Consider the following 24,883-nt stretch of genomic DNA (forward strand, 5'->3'; position numbering starts at 1 on the left):
CCCTCCCTCCCTGCAGGCTACCTGTTGTCCAAGCGTGAAGGCCAGCCCGGCTCACCGGAGAAGCCTCTGTCAGACCTGGGCCGACTGTCCTACATGGCCTACTGGCGCAGCGAGGTGCTGGAGTGTCTCCACAAGGTCCGCGACCAGCAGATCACCATAAGACAACTCAGCAAACTGACCGGGATCTGCCCGCAGGACATCACCACCACCCTGCACAGCCTCAACATGCTGGAGCAGAGAGGAGACAGGTCAGAGGACAGGACCAGATTATCTCGTCTCATATCAAATAGATCCCAACATTCGTTTCACACAGATTCTCAACCCAATCATACATATCTGCAACCATTTGAACTTTAATCTGAACGTACAAACATTAATTCTTTTAACCCTCCTGTTGTCCTCCCATCAACCGTGCAACTTTGGTCCTCCCGGGTCAAACTTGAGCCGGTCTGGTTTGACTGTTTATAAAGCATAAAGTATCATTTTTCTCCCAATTAGAGTTAGAGCTTTTTAGCCAACTTCATTCCAACTTATTTCCACATGTTTCACACATATGTGTTTAGCTTATAGACAATAGGCCTCATTTAAAATAAACTATATCTCAGTTTTTAGTTTATGCCCGGGTCAAATTTGACCTGACACACAAGTTACCTTCAACACATTGTGACAGATGGTATCTAATATCATTATCATGACCTGACATGGGTTTCTAAACATGTAGTTGTCCAATAAATAGTGAAAGTGAACACAGTGAAGTTAACACCTGCTAACCATCCAAACATATTTAATCTTTTTAAAGTAAATGTTATTATCTTTAAGAAGTCAGTGTTTTGACCAACAAAAAGATTATTTATCAATGGACTCTTCAGTTGTTTTTGTTCAACTTTTTGACACAGAAATGTTGCAATGAAATACAGATTTTTGCTGGAATTTTTCATTCAGACGAAGGATTAGAGAGAGAGAAGCATAACTGGCTAATTGTAAACAAGCTCTCTTTCAGTTTATAGTAGTGAGTAATGTACTGTCACTTCACTGTCTGACTGTATTGAAAGGTTTTTGGCTCACAATATAGAAAAGATTGCAGCTGCAAGATGTTACTAACTGGTGTCATCTGGAATCTGTATAAACACTCACGCATACAGACATAATAAAAAGACATAAATACATTGTCATAATTCTGCTGTTTGTTTTTTTGTTAGGCTGGTGCTGGTGCGACGAGAGAAGCTGGTTTCTAGCCACATGGCTCGTCTCAAAGCCCGGCCGCGGCTGCTGGAAGTCGACCCCGAGTGTCTCCGCTGGACTCCCGTCATTGTAACGAACACTGTAGTCTCTGACGCCGAAGGAGACGAAGACGATGACGAGGAGGACGATGAACCGGGAGAGGATATCCGCAAGGAGGTAAATGCGTTGAAATTGTATTAAGGTTGCATTGGTGTCACAGTTGCTGTACATTGTTATTGATTGATTTTATTGTGCTTTTGTAAATAGATCAAACCAAGTCACAAGGTCCCACCGTTGTCCTGGCACATGCGCCAAGCGAAGAAGAGGGAAGAGGAGGACGACGACGATGACGAAGAAGAGGAAGATGAGAGAAAGTGCTTCCTGGGGTTTCCCATTAGCCAAAGCTCTCCCACCTCCCCTCCCGTCCGCTGCCCACCGCCCATCCCAGAACCAACACGACCGCTTCCCCCAACAAACGGAGAGCGCAGACCACGTGGGCGCCCGCCAAAAAACTGGCCTTGGGGCAAGGTGAAGGACAGCCAGCGGGTGGGACGGCCACCCAAGATCCGCCCAGTGGAGGACGAGGACGACGAAGATGAGGATAGGACGGAGGGAGGGAAAACGACAGGCTCTGCCAGCAGCCCCCCCTCCCTTTTCTCCTTGGATAGACAAACAGAGTCTGCAGCCTTTCACCCTCTGGACATGGCCAGGCACTCCTCCATAACCACCAATCGAAGAGGGCGCCCCCCCAGGAAAAAGAGAGGCCCCAAACCCAGACGAACGGAAGGGCCTGGAGAGGGGCTGGCACAGTTTCCTATGGTCTCCAGGCTGAATGATTCTTCTCCTCTCAGGAAGAACTGCTTCAGTGAAAGCAGCGAAGAAGAGGATGATGAAGATGACGAGGATGACGACGAGAGGAGGGCATGCTCTCCCCCCATTCTCACTAAGCCTGCCATGGGGCTCAAATGCAAGGTAAGTGTTCAAATTAACAAAAACTTCAAAAAAATCATTTAAAATGAAGTCGTTATATGAAAATGAACCGAGCAAAAAATAAATCCTTTAATCACATGACCACAAGCCTAATTCCCCATCCTGTTTTACCCAGAAGCCCTTGAGGAAGCGTCGCTTTCGCCAGCGCAGCCACCCTCACAGCAGCGTGGTGACAGAGACCATTTCTGAGACCACGGAGGTTTTGGACGAGCCCTTTATAGACTCTGACTCGGAGAGGCCCATGCCCAGGCTGGAGGAGGAGACACCGCTGGGCCACCCTCTGCGCCGCTACCCCCCTGCCCGCTCCGCCCTGAGGTTGTCAGACCCAGCACCCAAAAGGGGGCGTCACTCCCACATGACCGATTCAGAGGAAGACGGTGAGTAGTGCAGGATTCAGTGATCGCTGCTTGTATAAATGCAGTTTGAAAGTAGTGTTATGTAACACTTCTGTGTCTTTTTGCCTCTTTTCAGAACTCACTCCTGTGCTGAAGCCTGTGGCCACACTGCCAACAGCTCCTTCGGAGACCCTATCGGCAGACCCAGAGGTCCCAGTCAAGAAGAAGAAAGGCTGGCCAAAGGGAAAGAGTCGTAAACCACTGCACTGGAAGAAACGGGGACCTGGAAGACCGCCTGGCAGCGGGCCCAACCAGCGAGCAGCCGCAGACAGCCAGGCCCAGAGCGGAGATCCTCCACCTCCCAAAATAAAGATGAAGCCTGGTCGCAAGCCTCGAAGCTGGTACCTGCAGCGGGCCCAAGAGGAGGCAGAGAGGCAGGAGCAGGAGAGGCAGAGGCTGCTGGAGCAACAGATGGATAAAGATCCTCAGCTGCTCTCATCAGATGAACGTAACAGCAAGCGAGTGTGCAGAACCAACACTGACAACAAACAGAAAGACTCTGACGAAGAAGACGACTATCTCCCCAAGCCCGTAGAGCAGAAGATCCCCAAGAGGCGAGGGAGACCGCCCAAGAACCCCGCCCTCCGCCAGCCACCCCAGCCCGCACCCAAACCGCCTCCCACCACCTCCGAGCCAGAGGAGGAGGAGGAGGAAGAGGACGAGGAGGAGGAGACTGAAAGAACCTGGGAGGAGGACAAACCCAGCCGTCCACCGTCCCGTCCCCTGCTGTCCCCTTCTTCCTCTTCTTCCACCTCAGGGCCCCGGGCCCCACAGTCCCGGCCTCAGGACACAGACATGGGTGACAGGGAAGAGGACGACGACGACGAGGAGAGGGAGGAAGAGGAGTGCGGCAGCTTGGGCAGCTTGGCTGGCGGCGGCGGCAGCAGCATCAGCAGGCGAGCAGCTGTCACGCCGGGCTCAGGGAGCAGACGCAGCGAGGACCACGATGCGGACGACGAAGGCGACGGACACTTAGAAGAAAAGAGCAACAGCAGCAAGAAGAGAAAAGGCCAGGAGTCCGAAGACGAAGACGACGACGAAGACGAGGAGGAGGAGCCCGCCTCCCGTGCGAGCTCACCCCCGGTCAAAGAAGAACCCCAAGGCGGAGAAGCTTTTTTAGACATGGAGAACAGCGTGGCCAGAGACTATGTCAGCAAGCAGGAGGAGGAAGAAGAGGAGGAGGAGGAGGCTGAGGAGGAAGTGCAGGAGACAAAGTGTCGACCCTCCTCGGCCGACTCGCAGCAGGAGGAGAGGCGGCGCAGGGAGCAGGAGGAGTCGGCCGCGGCAGCTGCGGCGGTGGAAACGGTAACGGCCATGTCTGTTCCCTCTGAACCAATGGAGCTCCAGCCCCTGCACCCGGAGGACAAGGACGTCACGCTGTTGATGGAACCCCAGCACACACACACACACTCCCACCCCCACCAGCACTCCGACTTCAAAGAGGAGCTGGGACACCATCACCAACACCACCCCCATCACCACTCCAACGAGCTGGACCTGGAGACGGTGCAGGCCGTGCAGTCGCTGACGCAGGGGGAAGCCCAGGACGAAGAGACGGAACCTCACCCGCACCACGGGGCCTACCAGGACTGCGAGGAGGAGACCCTAGCCGCCTGTCGGACCCTGCAGAGTTACAGCCACGCGGGGGAGGCAGAGGAGGAGGCCCTGGCGTTAGTGGAGGAGTGCGGGGCCTCCCAACACAGCAGCCCCCTCCCTAATCCTCCAATGCCCCCCTTGCCTAGTCAATCTGTGCGATCGGTGAACAGCCCAGGATTAACGTCGGGCATCATGGACACGACACCGGCAGGGCAGAGGGGAGGTACTCCTGGCCCCACTGGAGCAGGAGGAAGCGGCGGAGGTGGCGGAAGCGGGTACACCCAGATCACCCCGGAGCATCCCAGCTCACTGTCGGCCCCCTCCCAGCAGAACATGGAGACGTCTCCGATGATGGACGTGCCATCAGTGTCAGACCACTCGCAGCAGGTGGTGGACAGCGGCTTCAGCGACCTGGGCAGCATAGAGAGCACTACAGAGAACTATGACAATCCCAGCAGCTACGACTCCACCATGGGCGGAGGGGGCAACGGAACGGGGAACGGGGGGAACGGAGGGGGAATGTCGGCTGCCGTAGTCGCGGGAGCGTCCACGGCTTCCTCGTCGTCGGTCTCGTCTTCCTCCAGCTCGGCCACCCCGTCCTCTTCCTCGCAGTCCAACAGTTGCTCCTTCGTGCCGGCTCCCAGCCTCACGTCCTCCACGGGAACCGGAGGGTCCCAGTTAGGAATGGGCAGCTGTAGCCTCATCCAGCAAACGGGACCGGGGCCCAACAGCGGACCTGTTGCCAGTAACGTAGGCAGCGCTGTGCCACAACCTCCACCCCCTCCTCCGCCGTCCAACACCCCCAGCTGTGGAATCAAGTCTCCCCAGAGCTGTGGTGTGATCGAGAGGCCCCCCAGCACCAATCAGCAGCAGCAGCAGCAGCAGTCCCAAAAAAAGGTTCCGCAGCAGCCTCCTCAGCAGCAACAGGCCCCCAACTCCCAGCCTCCACCCTCAGCTCCGCCACCTCCACCGCAGCAGCAACAGCAGCCCCTTTCTCAGTGCAGCATGGGCAACGGCTTTGCCTCCACGCCCATGATCATGGAGATCCCCGAGAGCGGAGGTGGAGGAGGGGGCCGCACCCTGTACGAGCGCATGGGTCAGGACTTTGGCACGGGGGGTTACCCCCAACCCTCCGCTACCTTCAGCCTGGCCAAACTCCAGCAGCTCACCAACACCATCATGGACCCCCACGCCATGCCCTACTCTCACTCAGCCTCCGTCACTTCCTACGCCACCAGTGTTTCCCTCTCCAACCCAGGGCTGGCCCCTTCACCCCACACTCCCCTCCCTCAGGGCCAGCCCACTATGACCCCACCCCCCAACCTGAGCTCTGGCTCCATGAACCTGGGCTCCCTGCAGCTGCAATGCAACATGCCCACCACCAACATCGGTCTGGGACCCCCGCCACACACGCAGCGACTACAGGGCCAGATGGCTACAGTGAAAGGCCATATTTCCATCCGGTCCAAAGCCACCCAGCAATTGGCCCCGGCCCCACACCAGCAGCAGCTCTACGGCCGCAGCTCAGGGGCCGTGGCCATGCAGGGCACGCCTCGCACCTTGGCCGTGCAGCGCGGTATGATGCCAAACCTCATGCCCACACCGGCACCATACAATTCCATGAACATGACGCCGCTCAACGCCATGTCAGCCGGCTACCGGATGCCCCAACCCATGATGAACAGTGGTTACCATGGCAATCCCCCTTACATGAATCAGCCAGCTCAGTACCCCATGCAGATGCAGATGGGAATGATGGGAGGGCAGGGTTACCCGCAGCAGCCTATGCAGCCTAATCACCATGGTAACATGATGTACACCGGCCCCTCCCATCACAGCTACGCCGGCGTACCAAAACAGTCACCGTACATGAGCAGATGAGCAGCAGGGAACTAAGAAAAGGAGACACGGTGCCAGAGCTGATACTCGCTGTACTCTAAATGTCCATTACTCCTGTTCACACTCTCCAGTGCCGCTGCAGGCACCAGGGAGAGGAGTTGATTGGAGGCAGAGCGGGTCTTTGGGTTTCCTGTTATTTTTCTATGTCGTCATTTTGTCCCTTTTTTGTTTTGTTTTTGGGCTCGTGTCCCCCTCCCCCCACTGGGGCAAGTCAGAAAGATTGGAGGGGGTTGAGGTCGGGGAGGCGTGTAGACGGACCTCGGCCGTCCCGCGCAGCTTCAGGCCAGGCCTACACAGTCCTCTGTAGACAAGCCCAAAAAGTCTCCTCTTCCTCTTGAGTGCAGGAGGAGCATAGGGGAGGACAAGGATAACGAGGATGATACACAGAGAAAAGACAATACAGGAATACCTTGCTTTGTCAAGACTGCAAACGAAAAAACAGTGGTTAACTGATCATATTCAACCATGCACACAATCTTTTAATTGATATAGGAAGCCTTACCTTGGAAAAAAAGAGACAATGAAACATTGTAGGCGGACTCTCGTTTTTTTTGTTTTGTTAAACTTAATGTCGAACCTTATTTTCGTTGTTGCCGTTTTCGTTCGATCGTTTTTTGAAATACTCGTGTGCAGTCCGACCTCTTATATGCTTTGGTCTTTATATGTGTGGCATTCTGAATTCTGAAATGGTGATAACACCCTCTCGCTCTCTCAGAAACACCTCCCCTCTTTACCCACCCCTAAAAACATCAGATGGCTTTTCACCTTTTTATTCCAGAAAAGCGTAAGGAGCAGGAAGGGGGAGGGGTGGGAGTGGGGGGTTCCTCTGGTGTTTGAGGTGTCGAGCCGTTTCCCGCAGTCTCTGTCTTCCCCCGGATGGACGGTGTCATACCAAAAACACAGCAAAGACGCAGAGAGGAGAGGAGTTACTGTCTTATTATATGTCCATGAATGAAATGAGTAGCATTATTTTCCAGTTTGCCACCACTTCTGAAACGTTTAAAGATGTACATATTCTGGTACTTCCCAATATCCAGCAGCACTCTCTTACACACACACACACGCTCACACACAGACACAGACACAGACACACACTGGCTAGCTATCGCCAACTGGTGGCTGGCTCAGGAAAGTACAACATTCAGCTGTTGTCCACACTCCACTGACAGTGTACAATGTCAGCCTTTTTTTTTGTTTGTTTTATTTTTTTTTAGCAGTTTAGGATACAAACAGTGAGATTGTCATTTAACTGCTTTAAGGAAAGTCGGTTAAAAAAATTAGCCGATCTCTCCCCTTCCTTAAGTGTTAATGACCCAAAGAGGTCGAGAAGTCAGCTTTTGAATGGTGTATTCTGTTAAAACTGTATATTGTTTTTTGTTTTTGCAAAAAAATCCTGCACTCACATCGACTAGAAATACGGCAGTAGAAAGTTGGCCTTTAGAAAAGGCGCACCTACATGTCTGTTCTAGTGCATGGTTTGGCCCTCACATAGAGGCACAACTCATATAGAAAGCAGGGTTGGAGGCGAGGCAGCATTTGAGGTCCTGTTGGGTTACGGCGTTATAAATGGCAGAGGTTGACCTGGTCGCTCCAGTGTACCAGTATTCAAAGTCAAAAAAAGAGGAGTTTTCATTTTCTTACAGACCTGACATTGCATACTTAATTTGTGTGTGTTGTTCTGTTCTGTACTTTATTTTGTTTGTTTTTTTCTTTCTTTCTGAATTTTATCAGACTGGGCAGCTTTCTTTTATGACACAAGCTGACTCTTTTTTGGACTATAGAAAACCTATTGTAGAGAAAATGTTTTTTCTATAATATAAAAAAGAAATTCTGACATTGATATTGGTACTGTCATTTTTTTCACTTCTGTTTCAGGATAAAAAAAACAATACATATTTTTTAGCTCGCCTCTTGGGTAATAATTACTAAGAAATTCAAAATTTAAAAAAATTACCACTCACTTTTAGTGACTTTAAGATGCCTTTAACCTCTCCATTCCATCTCATCTAGAGTTTTTCTATCTTTGTGTAGTATATTAATGCTATTTTAAACAAAAAGGACTACAAATATCTAAAAGTCACTTGGCATTCTTTTCTTTTTTTTTTACTTGTGTGTGTATAGGATGACTTCCTTACATTTAAGAGGCATGTAAAAATGAGCTCAGTATATTTCTGTCTGTTTATATCGCTTCCCTTTTTGTATCCTTTGTAATTGTACATGTTGCGTTGTATGCTAAGAGAGAGCGCAAAATAAAGAGAGGAGTGACAGCTGGGCACACAGTGAAGGTTGATATGCGCTCAGCAGCCTCAACTCTCTACTCTGTCCCTGTATGTATTTCCATTTATTCGTTTTATTTTTTTGTTTTTTTTGTTTTTTTTTTCTTAGCAAGTACTTTCAAAGAACTCTGTACATTTTAACATAAAATGAAAATAAATTATGTTGAGCCATTCATGTTTCACTTGAGCTTTTTAAAGTCGCACCTAATTCAGGTCATCAACTCAGTCAAGAGATTTACTGTAAAGGGACTTTTGTTTTTCACCACTATGAACATTTTCCAAACTGGAACTACTCTTTTGTTTAACTTACAGGAAAAACTTTGGACTATTTTACACATAAAAACCAGTTTACTAGATATGTCATGACATCATCATGACATAATCTCTATTATCTCTGCCTGGCCATGGAGAATACAGATTTATTACAGTAAGCCTGCTTTGCAACCTGGAGATGAGGAGCTCAAAAAACACTTAAGTAATGACTCATGCTACTGGTTGCATTATGGGAAATGTAGGATCGGTCATTTTTTGGAGCTTGACATATACTAGCCAGTCAAAATCATATCTTCAGCTATTTTGATCCCTTTCTTTGAAAGTGCAACTCTAAAGAGGTACTATAGTGATTCAATGTTCTTTTTTTAAATTATGGATTAATATTAATTATCCTCTAAGTAGCTCACATAATTTTCAGGGCACTAACTCCTTATGTTGCACCCTAGGTTCAGGAATTATTGCAACAACATAACGCACTGTGGAAAAGAGAGGATGAAGATGAAGGATGTGAGTTGGAGCCAGTGCATAGTGGAAGTCACCATACACACTTTGAAAGCATTAAACATTAAACTACACTGGACCAAGCAAAGTCATCTCATACCTGAGCTGCTGTGATGATACAAATCTCTCTACTGATGTTAAGTAACTAGGTCTTTTCCATGAAGCTTAACCCCCGCTATAAACCACATTGATTTTGGATTTAAAGGCATCGCACACAGCCACTAGATGTCACCGCAGAACATGAGCATGTCATGTCAAAAACCACTGATATGAAAATAAAGCGTACTATCTCTGACTCCACCTTCAGCAAAATCCAAATATACACATTTTACCATCTTCTGTTTTGCTGGATTGTGAATGAAGACTTTTTACAGTGTAATATCTCACAGCCCACAAGAGTCCCATTCATCTCACCTGCACACTGCAAAACCTGATCATCCAGTCACTGATGATAGCACAGCTGGTGAACACATCTTAAACCACTCTACTGAACATGCCACCTAAAATATATTTATATACTTATTTATAACCTTTACTTCAGCTCGGAAATACAGTGAGATAGAGACTTCATTTATAATGGTGCCAAGTAAAGACATTTAAAAAAGAACCAAGTCATCAGAAGGCACTTCTTTGATCACCGACTCTTACTCCTGGTCACATGTTTCAGTCACATGTGCATTTAAAAGTGGCGTCTCTGTGTCACATTAGTAATATTATAACAAGCTGGATACAGTCAGCTTTAGCTCAGTGTATTGTGAATAGCATTTTCAGAATCACAACCAGTCACCAGATATCCAGCTGTCTCTGCACTAATAAACTCTTTCTTTCATACCAGATGGAGTCTATAAGCTATGTGATGTCTCTTCAACTCTGACATTTACTGTTAGGGTTTAACCAGAGGGTAAGATTTCTCCTGGCTTCATTGTTTGCACATGTTGAAACTTTGACTTCAGGGTGTGGGCCACACTTGAAATGAAGGTTACTCCCAAACACCCAGAGACATGTTATTCATTGTGTATCTATAGTTTTATTTCCTTCATGCAACCTACTCGTGCATGAAATAGGCCTCTGCTGGTCAATGATTGATTTCACAGTGTTTGAATCACATCATGAGTTAAGGTGTGTTTGAAGACTACACTTACAGGTTACATGCAGTATAGTGTAGAGTACAGCACAGTGATGTTCCATATATTCTGCATAAGACACATTAACCCTCCTGTTGTGTTCGAGTCAAGGAAGGAAGGGAGGAAAGGAAGGAGGGAGGGAGGGAGGGAGGGAGGAAGGAGGGAGGGAAGGGAGTAAAAGAAAGAAGGAAGTAAGGGGGTAAAGGAAAGAAGGCAGGGAGGAAGGAAGGAGAGAAAGAGGAAGGGAGGGAAGGGAGTAAAGGAATGAAGGCATGAAGGGAGTAAAGGAAAGAAGGAAGGAAGGGAGTAAAGGAAAGAAGGCAGGAAGGGAGTAAAGGAAAGAAGGCAGGAAGGAAGGAAGGAGAGAGGGAGGAAGGAGGGAAGGAGGAAGGAGGGAGGGAAGGGAGTAAAGGAAAGAAGGAAGGGAGTAAAGGAAAGAAGGCAGGGAGGAAGGGAGGAAGGAAGGAGAGAGAGAGGAAGGAACGACAGAAGGAAGAAAGGGGGATGAGGAAGGGAGGGAGGAAAGGAAAGAAGGGAGGGAGGAAGGAAGGACAGAGGAAAGAAGGTAGGAGGGAGGGAGGAAAGAAGGAAGGGAGAAAAGAGAGAAGAAGGAAAGAAAAAGAGAAGGAGAGAGGAAGGACAGATGGAAGGAAGGAAGGAAGGAAAGGAGGGAGGGAGGAGGGAAGGAAGGGAGTAAAGGAAAGAAGGCAGGGAGGAAGGAAGGAAGGAGAGAGAGAGGAAGGAACGACAGAAGGAAGAAAGGGGGATGAGGAAGGAAGGAAGGGAGGGAGGAAAGGAAATAAGAAAAGGAGGAAGGAAGGACGGAGGAAAGAAGTAAGTAAGGAAGGAAGGTAGGAGGGAGGGAGAAAAGAAGGAAGGGGGGACCGAGGAAAGAAGGTAGGAGGGAGGGAGGAGAGAAGGAAGGACGGAGGAAAGAAGGTAGGAGGGAGGGAGGAAAGAAGGAAGGGAGAAAAGAGATAAGAAGGAAAGAAAATGAGAAGGAGGGAGGAAGGAAGGAAGAAGGAAGGACGGAAGGAAGGAAAGAAGGAAGAGTCAGAACAGACGGGTCAATTTGACCCGGGAGGACGACAGGAAGGTTAAAGAAAACAATTGTGGGGTATATAGTATATTTAATATGTTAGAATTATTTTATCATCTGGATTTCTTTAAAGAATAGATTCTGCATCTCTGCATTGTGCTTTGCTACACATGCAACACATGCTGTAGAAACATGGAGAAGGAAAAAAAGTGTGAAGAAAGTCAAAGCTCCAGTAACACTTGTAGTAAAGGAGAACTTAACACTGTTTTTATATTTCAAAAACAGAAAAAAATCTAAAAGATTTTTAAAAAAATCAACAAAAAAACCCAATAATGTGCATCCAGGTATGCATCAGCCAATGGGTAATCCACCAAGATGGGTTGGGTACATGGTCATCTGACTTCTGGCCAATCATTGTCCCACACAGGCAGGGAGGCAAGGGCCGTATCCAATAAATGACCATCATGAACCAGAAAAATACAGCCTAAAGTCTAAACTGTGTCTATTTGATGTGCCATATTTGCTTACATATATGCATAAATATACATAAATATATACACATACATAAAAATACCATCATACACATACATATAGAGATATAAATGTGCTAAATGTGGAAGAGCATAAAATATAATAGAACAGTATAAAGTTATACATCACAAAAAAACATTAAGAAATCACAGAAACAAGATTTCAACAGGATTTGTACTATACAGAACTATAAAAACTCATTGATTGAGAAGTCTTCATTCATGCCTCCTGGAGATAAAGTTTTGAAATGAAAAATCCAAAATGCTTCTCTCTTTTCCCTGAGGAAATAAAACATAGATGAGATATGATGTTGCTTCTCATTGCAACAGGACTGGTTACGTCATTCTCTTAATAGAGCTCCTGCGTGCAGTGATACGCTGTTTAAGCTAATGAGATGTACCCTTTATAAATGCTGCTTGCCATATAACAAATGCTGCACAAGTCATTTTATTGATAATCAATGACAGCATCAGTAGCCTCTCCTATGTTTGATCTATTTATCTAGTATATCTATTCAATAACAATCTTTTTTTTTAAGATAAAAGATATGGTGTGTGGTGTGTGTGTGTATGAAAAAAATGAGAAGTCCATTGAGTTGTATGCTGTTCTTAGACTGCTAATAGACTGCTGACGTTTCTTCTATAAATCACCTCTTCCTGTGTGTGTTTGCTGTGAATGGAGAGAAGCCCACAAGATGAAATCTGATACTAGAAACAAAATGTCAGACCAGCTACACCCTTAGGCCAATCATCGGACAGGTTTTACTGGTGTTTACCGAAGCTCTGCCTCCCTGATCCAATCACAATCCAGTCACGAGCTCCAGCTTCCCTATTATTAACCTATGACACCTTTGAGTAGGCGGGTCTTGTATGTGTTCTCGGCTTTTGATTGGCCAGCTCTGCTCATCTGCTCTTTCTCACATCAGGATCTGATCCACCTAACGGGAAGAAACGACGGCTGGTTAATCTTTCATTGGGGAGAAAAAGGGCGAATAGGCAAGACGAAAACGCTACATTTGTCTTCGGTAAGTGTGTCGTAACTTATAACTGTCTCGTATGTGTCAAAAAGTAGGTTTTTAGAAATGAAAACATCGTTATTTTGTGTGTGTGTGTGTGTGTGTGTGTGTGTTCTTGCACCGGGTGACGCGGCTTTTCCTCTGTCATGAGACTGAGGCAGCAGGACGGACTGATGTAGCATCTTTTTACTACTCTTTATGGCTATGGAGGCCTTCAATGCTATGCGTTATAGCTAGCTACTACCAAGCTGTGTGTCATAAAACATGTTAACGTGGTAATAAATATATGTAGCTGCCTTTCCCTCAGGGTCTTGTAGCGTTGAGTTATAGTCGTTATATTCAGGCCGAACTCGATAGCTCTGCTGCCGCATATTTAATGAATATTCCGGTGTCATCTTTCCCAGACACCGCAAGTTGGCTAAAGACGACTGAAGTAATAATGCCTGTTGAGTTGTTGTTCTAAGTAGCTCAAATGTCTGCTACTATCATCACTCCTCATCACTACTTAAAGATGCCCTCCACACATGTTTTAAAATGTATATAAAATACTCTACTCTGAATTATAATGTGAGTCTGGTGTGGTTGTTTTTCCACAAGAAAAAGTTCAATGATCTTGTTTAAAATCCTTTTAAATAACACATGCAAATACTCCCTGGTTGTAAATCCAGGCTATATCATAATATGCAAATATATTGAATCTCAGAAGTGTAACTGCTGGGCTGACACTACATGCTTCACTGTAAAGTCCAGTCTGTGTGTTTGTGCACTGCAGGCTTCAAGTTTCCACATCACGCTTGTGTGAATTGAATATTGGACCAAGATTGACTTCAAAACTAGTTGTAATGTTACACATCCTGCTTGTAGGTTTACACTTAAAACTGGATTTTCAGTGAGCTCAGAGACACTTTCCACTTTCAACATATGAATGTGAAAACAAACTCTGCACATACATGATTCTGCACTGTGAAGCTCAAACATTCAACTCTAGGAAGAAGAAAAACACATTTTTTTAGTGGAGGAGGACTTTAATAGTGACAGGTGTAAGCCAAACATCATTTAAATAAATATGAATGTTATAGCCTACTGACACATTTAAATAAACACACAACAATTAGTGTGTCATCCGAGCCCTTGCATTTTTTATTTTGTATTGTTCATATCAATCATACAACATAGTGTACATAATGGCCGCTGTTCTGACAATCAACCCACCCCCCACCCTTACTCCCCATGACCAGGAAGGGTCAGCCTACCTATAGAGTGGACTAATTCTCGTGGTTAAAGAGACAATGCAGATCATAACTAACTAAACAAATTATTAACAGAGATAGAGATAATGGAGCATAACAATTAAATAGATACAATTCTGTAAATAAATTAAAAAGTAAGTGTCTCCTGAAAAAAGAGACAGAAACAAGTTATATAAATAATAATAATATAAATAATAACAATTAATAGTTTTTAATGGACTCAGACTAAGAAAGCATGAGCTAAATGTGGAACATTAGTTTCATTTAAAGACTTGTAGTGGAAAATTAATACAAGGTGGCAGCAATCATTGCTGTGCTCTTTGATACATTATTAAAAAAACTGTGAACAGTTACATTGTATCTACACCATTAAGATACACAGAGCTAAGCAGTTCAACTGTGCTCATACAATGTGCAAACCTCTGTATTGTGAATTATCCAGAGCGTAAAAACGGCCTTTTATCCACCAAGTAGTCATGTGAGTGAGGAAGGGGCTGTCTGTTCAACAGCCCACTATTAGTCATACATAGATTTACACGGTGTGGAGCTATTGGAGGCATTTTGTTCTCATACTTCATAAAGGTCAGGCTTAGTTGAGTTGGAGTTTTTCAAAGTTTAGGGCTTGTACAAATACTGTGTTAGTCTTTAAAGTCTTTAGACCACATTTATTTACTAACCTACAAAACTGCAATCATACACAAACAATGAAATACATATCTTTTGCTGATATGTAAAATACCCCCGTTCACTCCCATTCAACTTTTATTCACTCATTGAACAACAGACTGAATTATTGCTTTCTACACATTGTTTACAATTCAGACAAGAAGTCAGTTATTAGGTCCTGTTTTGTTAATTGACTGTTCTGTGTGTCATTTAGTTTTCCCTCTTTTTAAAGAAAAACATACATTTAGCATTTACTCACTTATATTCAATGAATTGTATTGCAAGTTACATGAAGTATCATCCAGTGTGTGTGTGTGTGTGTGTGTGTGTGTGTGTGTGTGTGTGTACCTTTGTTTACAGCTCACAACAGTAGTGAACATAGAAAAAAACTGATTGCAACAGATCATGTTTTCTTGTTTGAAACGTACAGTAATTGTGTACTATTATGTCATATGTGCAGGTACAATTTGAATTGAGCTTCTTACAGTTGATTAGAAATCCCAAATCTTCTCTGATTTAAACACATCAGGCTTCTCTTTCTATTTTCAGCCTCTCAGCCTCCGGCCAAAATGATCCACAGTCTGTTCCTAGTCAACGCCTCGGGGGACATTTTCCTGGAGAAGCACTGGAAGAGCGTGGTCAGCCGCTCTGTGTGCGACTACTTCTTCGAGGCTCAGGAGCGCGCCACTGAGCCAGAGAACGTCCCGCCGGTGATCCCCACACCGCACCACTACCTTATCAGCGTGCTCAGACATCGCATCTACTTTGTCGCAGTGATCCAGAGCGAGGTGCCGCCGCTCTTTGTCATCGAGTTTCTGCACAGAGTCGTCGACACATTCCAGGTCCTTCTTTGTCTTCTCATATTGTTGCTTCCCTGCATTTTCACTGCCCACTCTCAGCTTGATGAGATGTTCATTCTGTGGTCTCTGGTTTGACTGTACATCCTCTGCTCTTCTGCTCTTCTCTTTGAGACTAACATGTATATACCACTTGTGTTCTTTGGTATTAGGACTATTTCGGGGTGTGTACAGAGGCTGCCATCAAGGACAATGTCGTAGTGGTTTATGAGCTACTGGAGGAAATGCTGGACAACGGCTTTCCCCTGGCCACAGAGTCCAACATCCTTAAAGAGCTCATCAAGCCCCCCACCATCCTCCGCACAATGGTCAACACCATCACAGGTACAATACACTGATGTGTTTCAAAATACATCACCTTGTACATCGCTTCGACTATTTATTGGACAACTAGATGTTTAGAAAATGATTTCAGGCCATGAATATGATATTAGATACAATCTGTCATAATGTGTTGGAGCTACTGTGTGTGTAAAACATGAGGGGAGCCATTAAGGTTCAATTTTGACCTGAGAGGAAAACAGGTTTTAACTAAAAATGAGGTATAATTTCATTTAAATGAGGCCTATTGAACATAAAATCCCCAAATATGTGTAAAACCTGTGGAAATAATTCACAGTCTTACACAGAATTAGGTGTTAACGTTTCTGTCATGAAAGATTGAACGGTTATTAAGTTATTCTTTTATTCCTGCCATGGCACAGTTAATGGTGTTGAGGTTCCAAACTGTCAGGCTTGCAGTAACTTTTTATATGCTAATGAGTTCATTATAGTGTCACCTGTTGGGAAAGAGTATTCATAATTTATTACATTTACATTACCCGTTGTCAGTATAATGCACTGTGTATATACTTTTAAAACAAATGTCCCATCTGGTTCATGTCTCTACTAGGTAGCACCAACGTGGGTGAACAGCTGCCTACAGGCCAGCTGTCAGTGGTGCCATGGCGACGCACCGGAGTCAAATACACTAACAATGAAGCCTATTTTGACGTGGTGGAGGAGATCGACGCTATCATTGATAAATCAGGTAACACTCTCATTATGTTAGGCAGTCAGAGTTTGTTATGTGTAAAACCCTGGTTTCTAAAGCACCTTGTTGTTTTCTCCTCAGGCTCCACTATTACAGCAGAAATCCAGGGAGTTATTGATGCCTGTGTAAAACTGACTGGCATGCCAGACCTCACTCTGTCATTTATGGTAAGGTTACAGAATTATGGAATTAAACTCTCAGTGGAACTATGTTATCAGTCTAGTACAGAACATAAGCAAATACATGATTACAAGACCAACCCAAAGAGTATCAAGTGTCTCGCCAGGAATTATGTAAGCTCTCAATCTGTAAACAAGATCGTTTTTCTGTCATAACTTTTGTTGCTTTGGAAAGAGTTCGACCGAGCCTAAGTGGAAATAAAACATTTTTAAGAGCTGGTAACACAAAAACATTTACCACAGTAATGGCATGAGCTTTACAGAATGCGTAAGCACATTTTATTTTACTCAACTCCCCCCTAACCAAATGGCCATTCTCCTCCCTCTTTCAGAATCCTCGGTTGCTGGATGATGTCAGCTTTCATCCGTGTGTCAGGTTCAAGCGCTGGGAGGCTGAGCGGATCCTCTCCTTCATCCCCCCTGATGGAAACTTCCGGTTACTCTCCTATCACGTCAGCTCTCAGAAGTAAATATTGTTCATTCTGGCTCATAAAGATGAAACAGCCTTCATTATGTTAACTTATGCCCTCTGTACAGTAGCTGCCAACATATCTGTAATGTGTGAAAGACTTGCTGTTAAGCTAAGTCGTCTACTGTCCTGCTTCTCATCCAGCCTGGTAGCTATCCCAGTGTATGTCAAGCACAACATCTCCTTCCGTGAGGGAAGCTCCCAGGGGCGTTTTGACTTGACCCTGGGCCCCAAACAGACCATGGGCAAGGCTGTGGAGTCAGTCCTGGTTAGCAGCCAGCTGCCCCGAGGTGTTCTAAACGCCAACCTCAACCCCTCCCAGGGAACATACACCTTTGACCCAGTCACAAAGGTACTTAAAAATATGTCTGTGTGTGTGTGTGTCTTTGTGTGCCTATAAAAAGAAGGGGAGTATACATGAATATGAGGATGAACAATGATGGTTATAGTTCAGATGTTACACAGTAGTTGCATGATTCCAAACTGACACCAATCTGTAGGATCTAGTATGCCACTGCTTGCTTTTTATTCATTTTTTTCTCCCAACTGATAATGATCTCACTTTGGCATCTTGATGGGATGTGTGTTTTGGCTAGATGTTGTCATGGGATGTTGGGAAGATCAACCCCCAGAAGCTTCCCAGTCTTAAAGGCACCATGAGTCTGCAGGCCGGGGCCTCCAAACCTGATGAAAACCCCACCATTAACATCCAGTTGAAGATCCAACAGATGGCCATCTCAGGTGCACACATACAAACACACACAAACACGCACGTTTGTCTTTTATATCCTTGTGAGGACACACAAGTTGTGGGGACCGACCAAAATGTGCTGACAACACAGAAATATCTTCACAATGCTAGTTTTAGCTGAAATTGGTTCCTTCAAAGATAAAAAGATATGCACACACACACACCACATCATCAACACATAGCCTCACAATAAAAAGTTTTACTAGTTTAAATTCTCTCAAACAGTAAGAAGCTGGTGTGTGTTCCTGCTGAGACATTGGATCCTATGTTACTAATGAATGCTTTTGCTATTTTCCACTTAACCATTTGAGCTTAGCCTCCACACACCAGCAGCTTTCATCACATAGTTTGCTCAGCTGATAACCACCTGACAGTCTCATTGTGGTAGCGCAGCGATGCATCGGCCATTAGATGGCGCCAAATGCCACAAATTCATATTCTCACATGACATCAGAGAGATGATACCAGGATTACATTTTGATACTCATAATTTTACTTTTTAGATTGCAAATAACATAATTATATTGTGACTAAGTTTGCAGACGCATTATATAGCATACAATTATACAGGATCTCAGTTAATAATCCAAAATCTTAATGTCTAAAATCCCAGTTTCACAGCTTAGAAGGCACTGTGACCAGCATGAATGTAATGGAATAAGTATATGGGATTCATGGTGTTCATAGAATTTATTTTTCACTTTTATTCTGAAATCCATATTCTGTATTATCTGCCCCAACTGCATCTCTACAAAAACACAGGTATTGGCTATGCTTGCTATAGCTAGATAGACAACCAGGGCCCTTAGAGACAGACTGACAGACCCACACTTCTATATCCCACTATCTCTGCTGAGTTATTGTTATCCCCCTCATAGCAATTAATGCTGCTTCAACCATAGACCATATACAATATCTTAAATTAAAATAATAATTTAAAAAGTCTCTGTAAAGAGAAAAGGCTTTAGTGCACACAACAGTTAAATCATAAATAAACTTTCAGTTATGATGACACAGTAAATGGACCAGGGGTTGCCTCCTTCCCTGCTCGGAGACTCTCAGAGATGTTGGTAAAAGATTGGCAACATGCCACAGACAACCCCTCTACAGGAACTGAAATAACATTCTTTGTGGTTAAAGCAGGAAAGACAGTGTATCAGTCTGTTTAGATCTGTAAATGAACGTGTCTGCTGACAGTATCCATTGTCCACAGCTCTTTATACTGTATGAAAAGCTTCTCTTTCAGTTCATTCAATTCCTGCAGCAGGACTGATATTTTGATAAACCGTTGGCCTCTAAGGAGTGGCGGGCCAGAACATAGTGCAGTTACACACGACCGTTCACTGTGTTTATCTTCATTAAATCACCTGGCGTCACCAGACTCCTACAGAAAAACTACACACACTTCTACACACGTCAGACTGGTTTTATATGCTGGTTTTTATGAACGAGACATCAGGTTAGCAGCTGGACTCATCAGCCAATTGTTTGTTGTTAACCTCTCATGTTTTATCCTTGAAACATGTAACATAATTTACTAAACTACGTCACCATGTATGAGGTGAGACACATCCACATTTTTGGGGGGCTTTTTTGCCTTTATTTGACATTGGGTGGCATAGAGGCCGACAGGAAACAGGTAGAGAGAGGGGGATGACCTGCAGCAAAGGTCCCTTGTCCATACCGAACCAGTGACACTGCCATTATGTAGCATACGCCTTAACCACTCAGCTAACAAGGCACTCTGACACATTAGAATTATTGCCAAAATAGGGTTGGTGACCAAATGACTTTCTTTGTTTTTATTTCTATCGTTATTATAGTAGGCCAACTAACTGGTGAAAAAACAATGCATGTTTCTTTGGCTCCAGATTTGTGGTGATGTATATTCATGCTGTTGCACTCTGAACCTTAAGAAAAGCTTTTCATTTTTAATTGTGAGTGGATCAGCTGTGTCAGAGCTATGACAGCAGTGGTGTGACTGGCTGAGAGAGTATTTAATAATCACTACAACAGTCTACTTCACCCAGCCCTTTTGCTCATTGCACTGCTGCACGTACATGAACCAAAACAGCAGGAGTGCACTGAGACACGCAGTCTGCACGCCCAAGACATACTACACTACTACACTTGTCGCACTTATGCAGTGAAATAAGGGCCATGAGCATCTGGCTGAGTGCTGCTGAAGGAGCATTGGAGCGTTTAATTCTGGCCTTGGAAATTAGCATTTAACCTTTTAGTTGTGAAGTATATGAGCACTGAACATGGTGTTGCATCGCTGAGAGTGAAAATATCACACTACTTAATTGATTACATTTTTTAAAAAATGGATAGAAGATGTTTATTCAAGTTCAGTGGTCAAGTTCAAGTTTTGTAATTGTTTTAAAGTTGATTACTATTTTATAAATGTTATTGTAACAGCTGCAAGAAATAACCTAACAGGCTTTATAATCTGTATAGGCTCACTGATATATTTTTATAATTAAAAATATCTCAAAACATCCCTTCTGATAGCTAGTGACAGTGTTTTTAAAGAGATGCAGTAGTGGCAGATAATTTAGAGATAACAATAAAAGTGAAAAAAAGTTGTTTTCTAGTTTTGGTTTAAGTTCTAGTCCTATTGCTGATTTGAAGACAAAAATGGGAAAAGCATGAGGATTTTATTTGTTTGAGTCCGGCAAAGGACATTTGTTGCATGTCATACCCATTTCTCCCTCCCCTTTGTTTCCTGTCGGCCTCCGCCACCAACTGTCCAAAAAAGGCAAACCAAAACAAAAAAAGCCCCCCAAAATACCCTTTCTCCTTATCTCTTGTCTAGGCAGCCTGAAATAAATAAATAATCTTTTTTTGTAAAAGTATTATTATCTCTGTATTTATAAAATAAAGGAGAGAAATACACTGGTGTAACTGATTGTACATGAGATACTTTGTGTCAACTTTGGAAACAAAACATTCTTTGCATCCCAATGGTTAGAAGAGTCTTTGAGGATTCTTGAAATATTTTCGAAAGGTCGACAGGTGAATACTTTAAGGAAAATCAGAAGCTTAATACTTAGCCTTGAATGTAATGGTGGGGGAAATGAAAGTGCATGTCGGGTGAGCTGGTAAAGACACGCTCATGGTCTTTAAATCCATCAGCAATCCCCACTGAGTCACCAACAATCCTCAAACATTCAAGTCAGGTTCTTGATTCTTGTGCTTGTTCAAATCATTCGTGTATATTGATAAATTATTATTTGTATCCTTCAACAGGGCTGAAAGTTAACCGGCTGGACATGTACGGTGAGAAGTACAAACCTTTCAAAGGCATCAAATACATGACCAAGGCTGGCAAGTTCCAGGTCCGGACATAAAGACTTCCGCTCCGTGACTAAACCGGACCGAGCCACCATGAGACTGAGGGGTGATGTGACAGGGGGTGAAGGGGAGTTGGTACATTCCCTGCTGTATATGCATTTCAGGATCGACCTACACAAATTTGCAAGGCTCCTTGTAGCAGTTAAGAACGGACCATTGCACATAGAAAACCTCAGTTGAAGCAAAAGCATCAAATGTTCAGTAAACAGGTTACAGCTTTGAGATTGATCCAAACACACGTTCATCATATCTGTCCAAGCTGAACCCGGACCAAACCCAACCGAGCCCAATATTGCTCATACATGTCCATACAGTATTTCCAATGATACACACCTTTAACATCATTTGTACTGATAATTTAATCCAAGCAGCTAAATCTCAATCAAACTGACGCCAATTTAAAAGTCAAGCATACATTTCATGCTCTAACAAACCAACAGACCACAGTCTAATCTGTACTGTTTCAGCTTTAGCTCTAAGCTTTAAAACGGATCTGACCACCACCTCTCCAAGCAGTATTTTATCATCCATGGTAATGTTTGTCTTGATAGATATGTGCTAGTGACTGTTATTTATACTCCAAACAAGACATAATGGCCCAATATTATATCAAACTAGCGCCCCCCCCCCCCCACATGATAAACAGTGATAGCATGAGCTGTATAGTATGAAAGAAAACTCAGTGTTTTCATACATAAAAGGGCCTCTGCAAGATAAGTAATTGATGCAATTTTCTTCCAGCTCAGTTGTACACCAAACTGAAACTCAAGTCCACTCAAGTCACTGCATTCTTTTTCTTTAAAATCCTCCTCCTTCCTCTCCCGTCTCCAGCATTCGTGTGTTTTCTGTTTGCGTCCCAGTCCATTCTATTCTTGTATTCTTGCGCTCCTCTTTTCTCATCCGAATCATATTTTGTTTAGTTGTTGTCATCGTGGTCATCTGCAGCACTGGAGTCAGCACACTGACGTATGAGAATGTGACACTCAATCCGTCCTCCTTCACGCACTTTCACATCCGCTGCTGGTACTAACATCTTCAATGCGAACGAGACAGGTGTGGAGTTACAGTAGCTGTGCGAGCTATTTATTACCATGAAAGTTTCTGGATGAAATTTCAACCACACATTTGCCTTTTTATTCAACTTAAATTATTATTTATTACACAAAACAGATCATATACAGATCGTATAATGTCTTGTCTACACTGTTTCACATTCCTGCATACTCTAATTACATTTTTTGAAAGCTTTAACTGGACATACGGTTGTTATTTTCCTCTATTATACAAGCAATCCTCAGCAGGTTTTGTTTTCATCATATAGAAACGTGGCCAAGAGAATCTATTTTTACTCGTGTGTCAGCGTGATACTCAACACCGATCCAAATGATTTCCTCAGCTCATCACAACACTTCACTACAAGCAGAGAAACATCTTAATATCTATTGGCATACATCATGTAAACATAACATTACCAATGCTTCCATGGCAACTGAGCTGATCTGAATAAAGCAGACGGAAAGTTAATATGATACATTCACGCCTCTGGGTCTCTGCTGAAATCGGCCCACCATCATATTCAAGCCAACTGTTGCCATAGCTCATGGTAGTTATGAATAGAATGCGGGGAAGAAAACAATGATGATGATGATGGTGATGATGATGATGATGATGATTTGGTGTAATGGCCAGAAGAAGGTACCTCAGAAGGTTTGCATTTTGTGTTTACAGCATTTTGTTTGTGTTTGTTTAACAGCCTCCAATGGAGAGTTCTAATGGTGTAAAAATAAAGATTTGATGTGTTATAACCGAGTGATCACATTCATTACTGAACGGCTATTCTACTGTGAAGTGAAATAGTAATATGTGACCAAACATAAGGCTATTCAGAAATGATTACATCTCTCAGTTTCAAAGTCTGAGTCAATAGTGGATATCAGTAGTCATAAGATTCAATTTTCAAAGACTATATTGTCATACACACAGAGCGACAGGCTACAGGTTATGATGAAATTCTTCAGTGTATTTAAACTTAATGTAAATGTGTGTAAATGAACGTAGTTACAGTGAGATGCTGATTATTTTTAACACAAAGAACCACAAATACATGCACTCCCGTCTCCACATCCAAAGTGATGGGAAACCACTGCAGATATAGGTATTCCGGGAAATCTGGGACAACGTGCTTATACACACTCACTAGGGAGCAATGGCTGATGATTAGCAAGATACTGTCTGCTAAATGGAATTCAAATTAAATAAATGTCATAAAACTGCCTGGGGGGGGGGGGGGGGGGGTTATTCCTTCTAGATCCTTGTCCTCTAATATAGTAATCAGGGGGTAAAAACAGACAGAGCAGTTTTAAATCTGTATAATATTTAATTGTGCACATTGTATGCACTTCCTCTTGGACAACCTTCTCTGGTCACGTCTTGCTTTAATCCCTGAGTAATTAAATCTAATTAAAAACAAGTAGGCAGTACTCATTTTACTGTTGTCAGATATTACCCCCAAAGTACTTATTACTGTTGGTAATGGTGTAATGGTGTAATGGTGTAATAGACTTTTTCTGAGGGTGGTGTAAATCATAAGACTGCCTTTCATCACTTCCATGTGATAAAAGGTGAGATACCTGAACTCTGTCAGCTGGGGCCGCTGTTCCCTCTCATCTGAGTGGGGGCGTCAAACAGGACTGAGTGATAGGGCTTTCAGATCTTAAGGTCCTGATCCTCATTCCCCTCCTGATGTCAAAACATCTGGTTTAACACCCACTCATGACATCACAGGAGCCTTTTGAAAACCCACTCTTTGGTTTAAATTCAAATATGATTACAGCACCGTGAGAGTCATTATAAATCATCTCATCAGACTTCAGAAGCATCAGGCTACTTAAAAACCCCAGCAGCACAGGGGCCAATTTTAACCCTCACACATGTGACGCATCACCCTCCCCCGTTGTTCCAACTGGCAGGACTCCACTCCATAATTTACTGATAACTTTAACCCTTTCAAACGACCCCCCCCCCCCACCCCCTCCCCCTCAAACCACTCTCTCACCCCCTGCACCATCGACCAGACATCAACCAGCTTTAAGTCAAAGTTATGTCATAAGTTTTCTCTCACTCTCTCCTTTTGTGCACGAGAATTCTCTAGGTATGCAATGGTCGTCATGTTTTTCCTCTACACATAACTTTTTTTTATGATCTCTGACGACTTTTGCTAGAGTCTTTTTTTTGGGGGGGGATTTCTTTTCATTTTTAAGAAGTTTTTAAAAAAGACAAATAAAACACCCGGAGAGAAGAGGAATCTCGAGGCATTTAAAGACCGACTCATCGCATGTGGTAGGTCAATGCTGTCTCTTTATTCTCTTGTTATTAATATTTCTCATGTGTGCAGATACGGATGTTGTGCAGCCGTGTTGCCTTAAATGTCTTTTATGTACATTTGCATTAAAGTACTGATA

The 24,883-nt window shown here is 44.0% G+C and overlaps 2 protein-coding genes across 4 annotated transcripts in view; both read left to right on the forward strand.

Annotated features, from left to right (window-relative positions):
• kat6a (K(lysine) acetyltransferase 6A) overlaps window positions 1-8,549 on the forward strand; it is a 33,035-nt gene extending 24,486 nt beyond the window's left edge. For 2 of the 3 annotated variants that reach the window (XM_053326063.1, XM_053326065.1), the window contains exons 13-17: window positions 17-248; window positions 1,200-1,398; window positions 1,489-2,193; window positions 2,327-2,588; window positions 2,683-8,549. In XM_053326063.1, the coding sequence (XP_053182038.1) occupies window positions 17-248; window positions 1,200-1,398; window positions 1,489-2,193; window positions 2,327-2,588; window positions 2,683-6,083 (4,799 nt within the window). In that variant the 3' untranslated portion in view covers window positions 6,084-8,549. The remainder of the gene's footprint in view (window positions 1-16; window positions 249-1,199; window positions 1,399-1,488; window positions 2,194-2,326; window positions 2,589-2,682) is intronic. The other variant, XM_053326066.1, reaches the window with a different exon arrangement.
• A 4,228-nt stretch (window positions 8,550-12,777) lies between these two features.
• ap3m2 (adaptor related protein complex 3 subunit mu 2) lies at window positions 12,778-23,200 on the forward strand. Its single transcript, XM_053326071.1, has 9 exons — window positions 12,778-12,869; window positions 15,326-15,618; window positions 15,786-15,957; window positions 16,526-16,663; window positions 16,748-16,833; window positions 17,178-17,311; window positions 17,459-17,666; window positions 17,911-18,055; window positions 21,318-23,200. The coding sequence occupies exons 2-9, from the start codon at window positions 15,346-15,348 to the stop codon at window positions 21,416-21,418; spliced, it is 1,257 nt and encodes a 418-aa protein (XP_053182046.1). The 5' UTR covers window positions 12,778-12,869; window positions 15,326-15,345; the 3' UTR covers window positions 21,419-23,200.
• Window positions 23,201-24,883: the final 1,683 nt, after the last annotated feature.

The sequence above is a fragment of the Scomber japonicus genome, chromosome 9 (assembly GCF_027409825.1).
Source record: "Scomber japonicus isolate fScoJap1 chromosome 9, fScoJap1.pri, whole genome shotgun sequence".
Lineage (NCBI taxonomy): Eukaryota > Metazoa > Chordata > Actinopteri > Scombriformes > Scombridae > Scomber > Scomber japonicus.

Bases quoted from the DNA above. Each gene is read 5' to 3' on its own strand.
- ap3m2 (XM_053326071.1), top strand. From the start codon at position 15,346: ATGATCCACAGTCTGTTCCTAGTCAACGCCTCGGGGGACATTTTCCTG. The intron at 15,619-15,785 runs GTCCTTCTTTGT...CTTTGGTATTAG, and splicing joins GAGTCGTCGACACATTCCAG to GACTATTTCGGGGTGTGTAC. The intron at 18,056-21,317 runs GTGCACACATAC...ATCCTTCAACAG, and splicing joins CCAACAGATGGCCATCTCAG to GGCTGAAAGTTAACCGGCTG.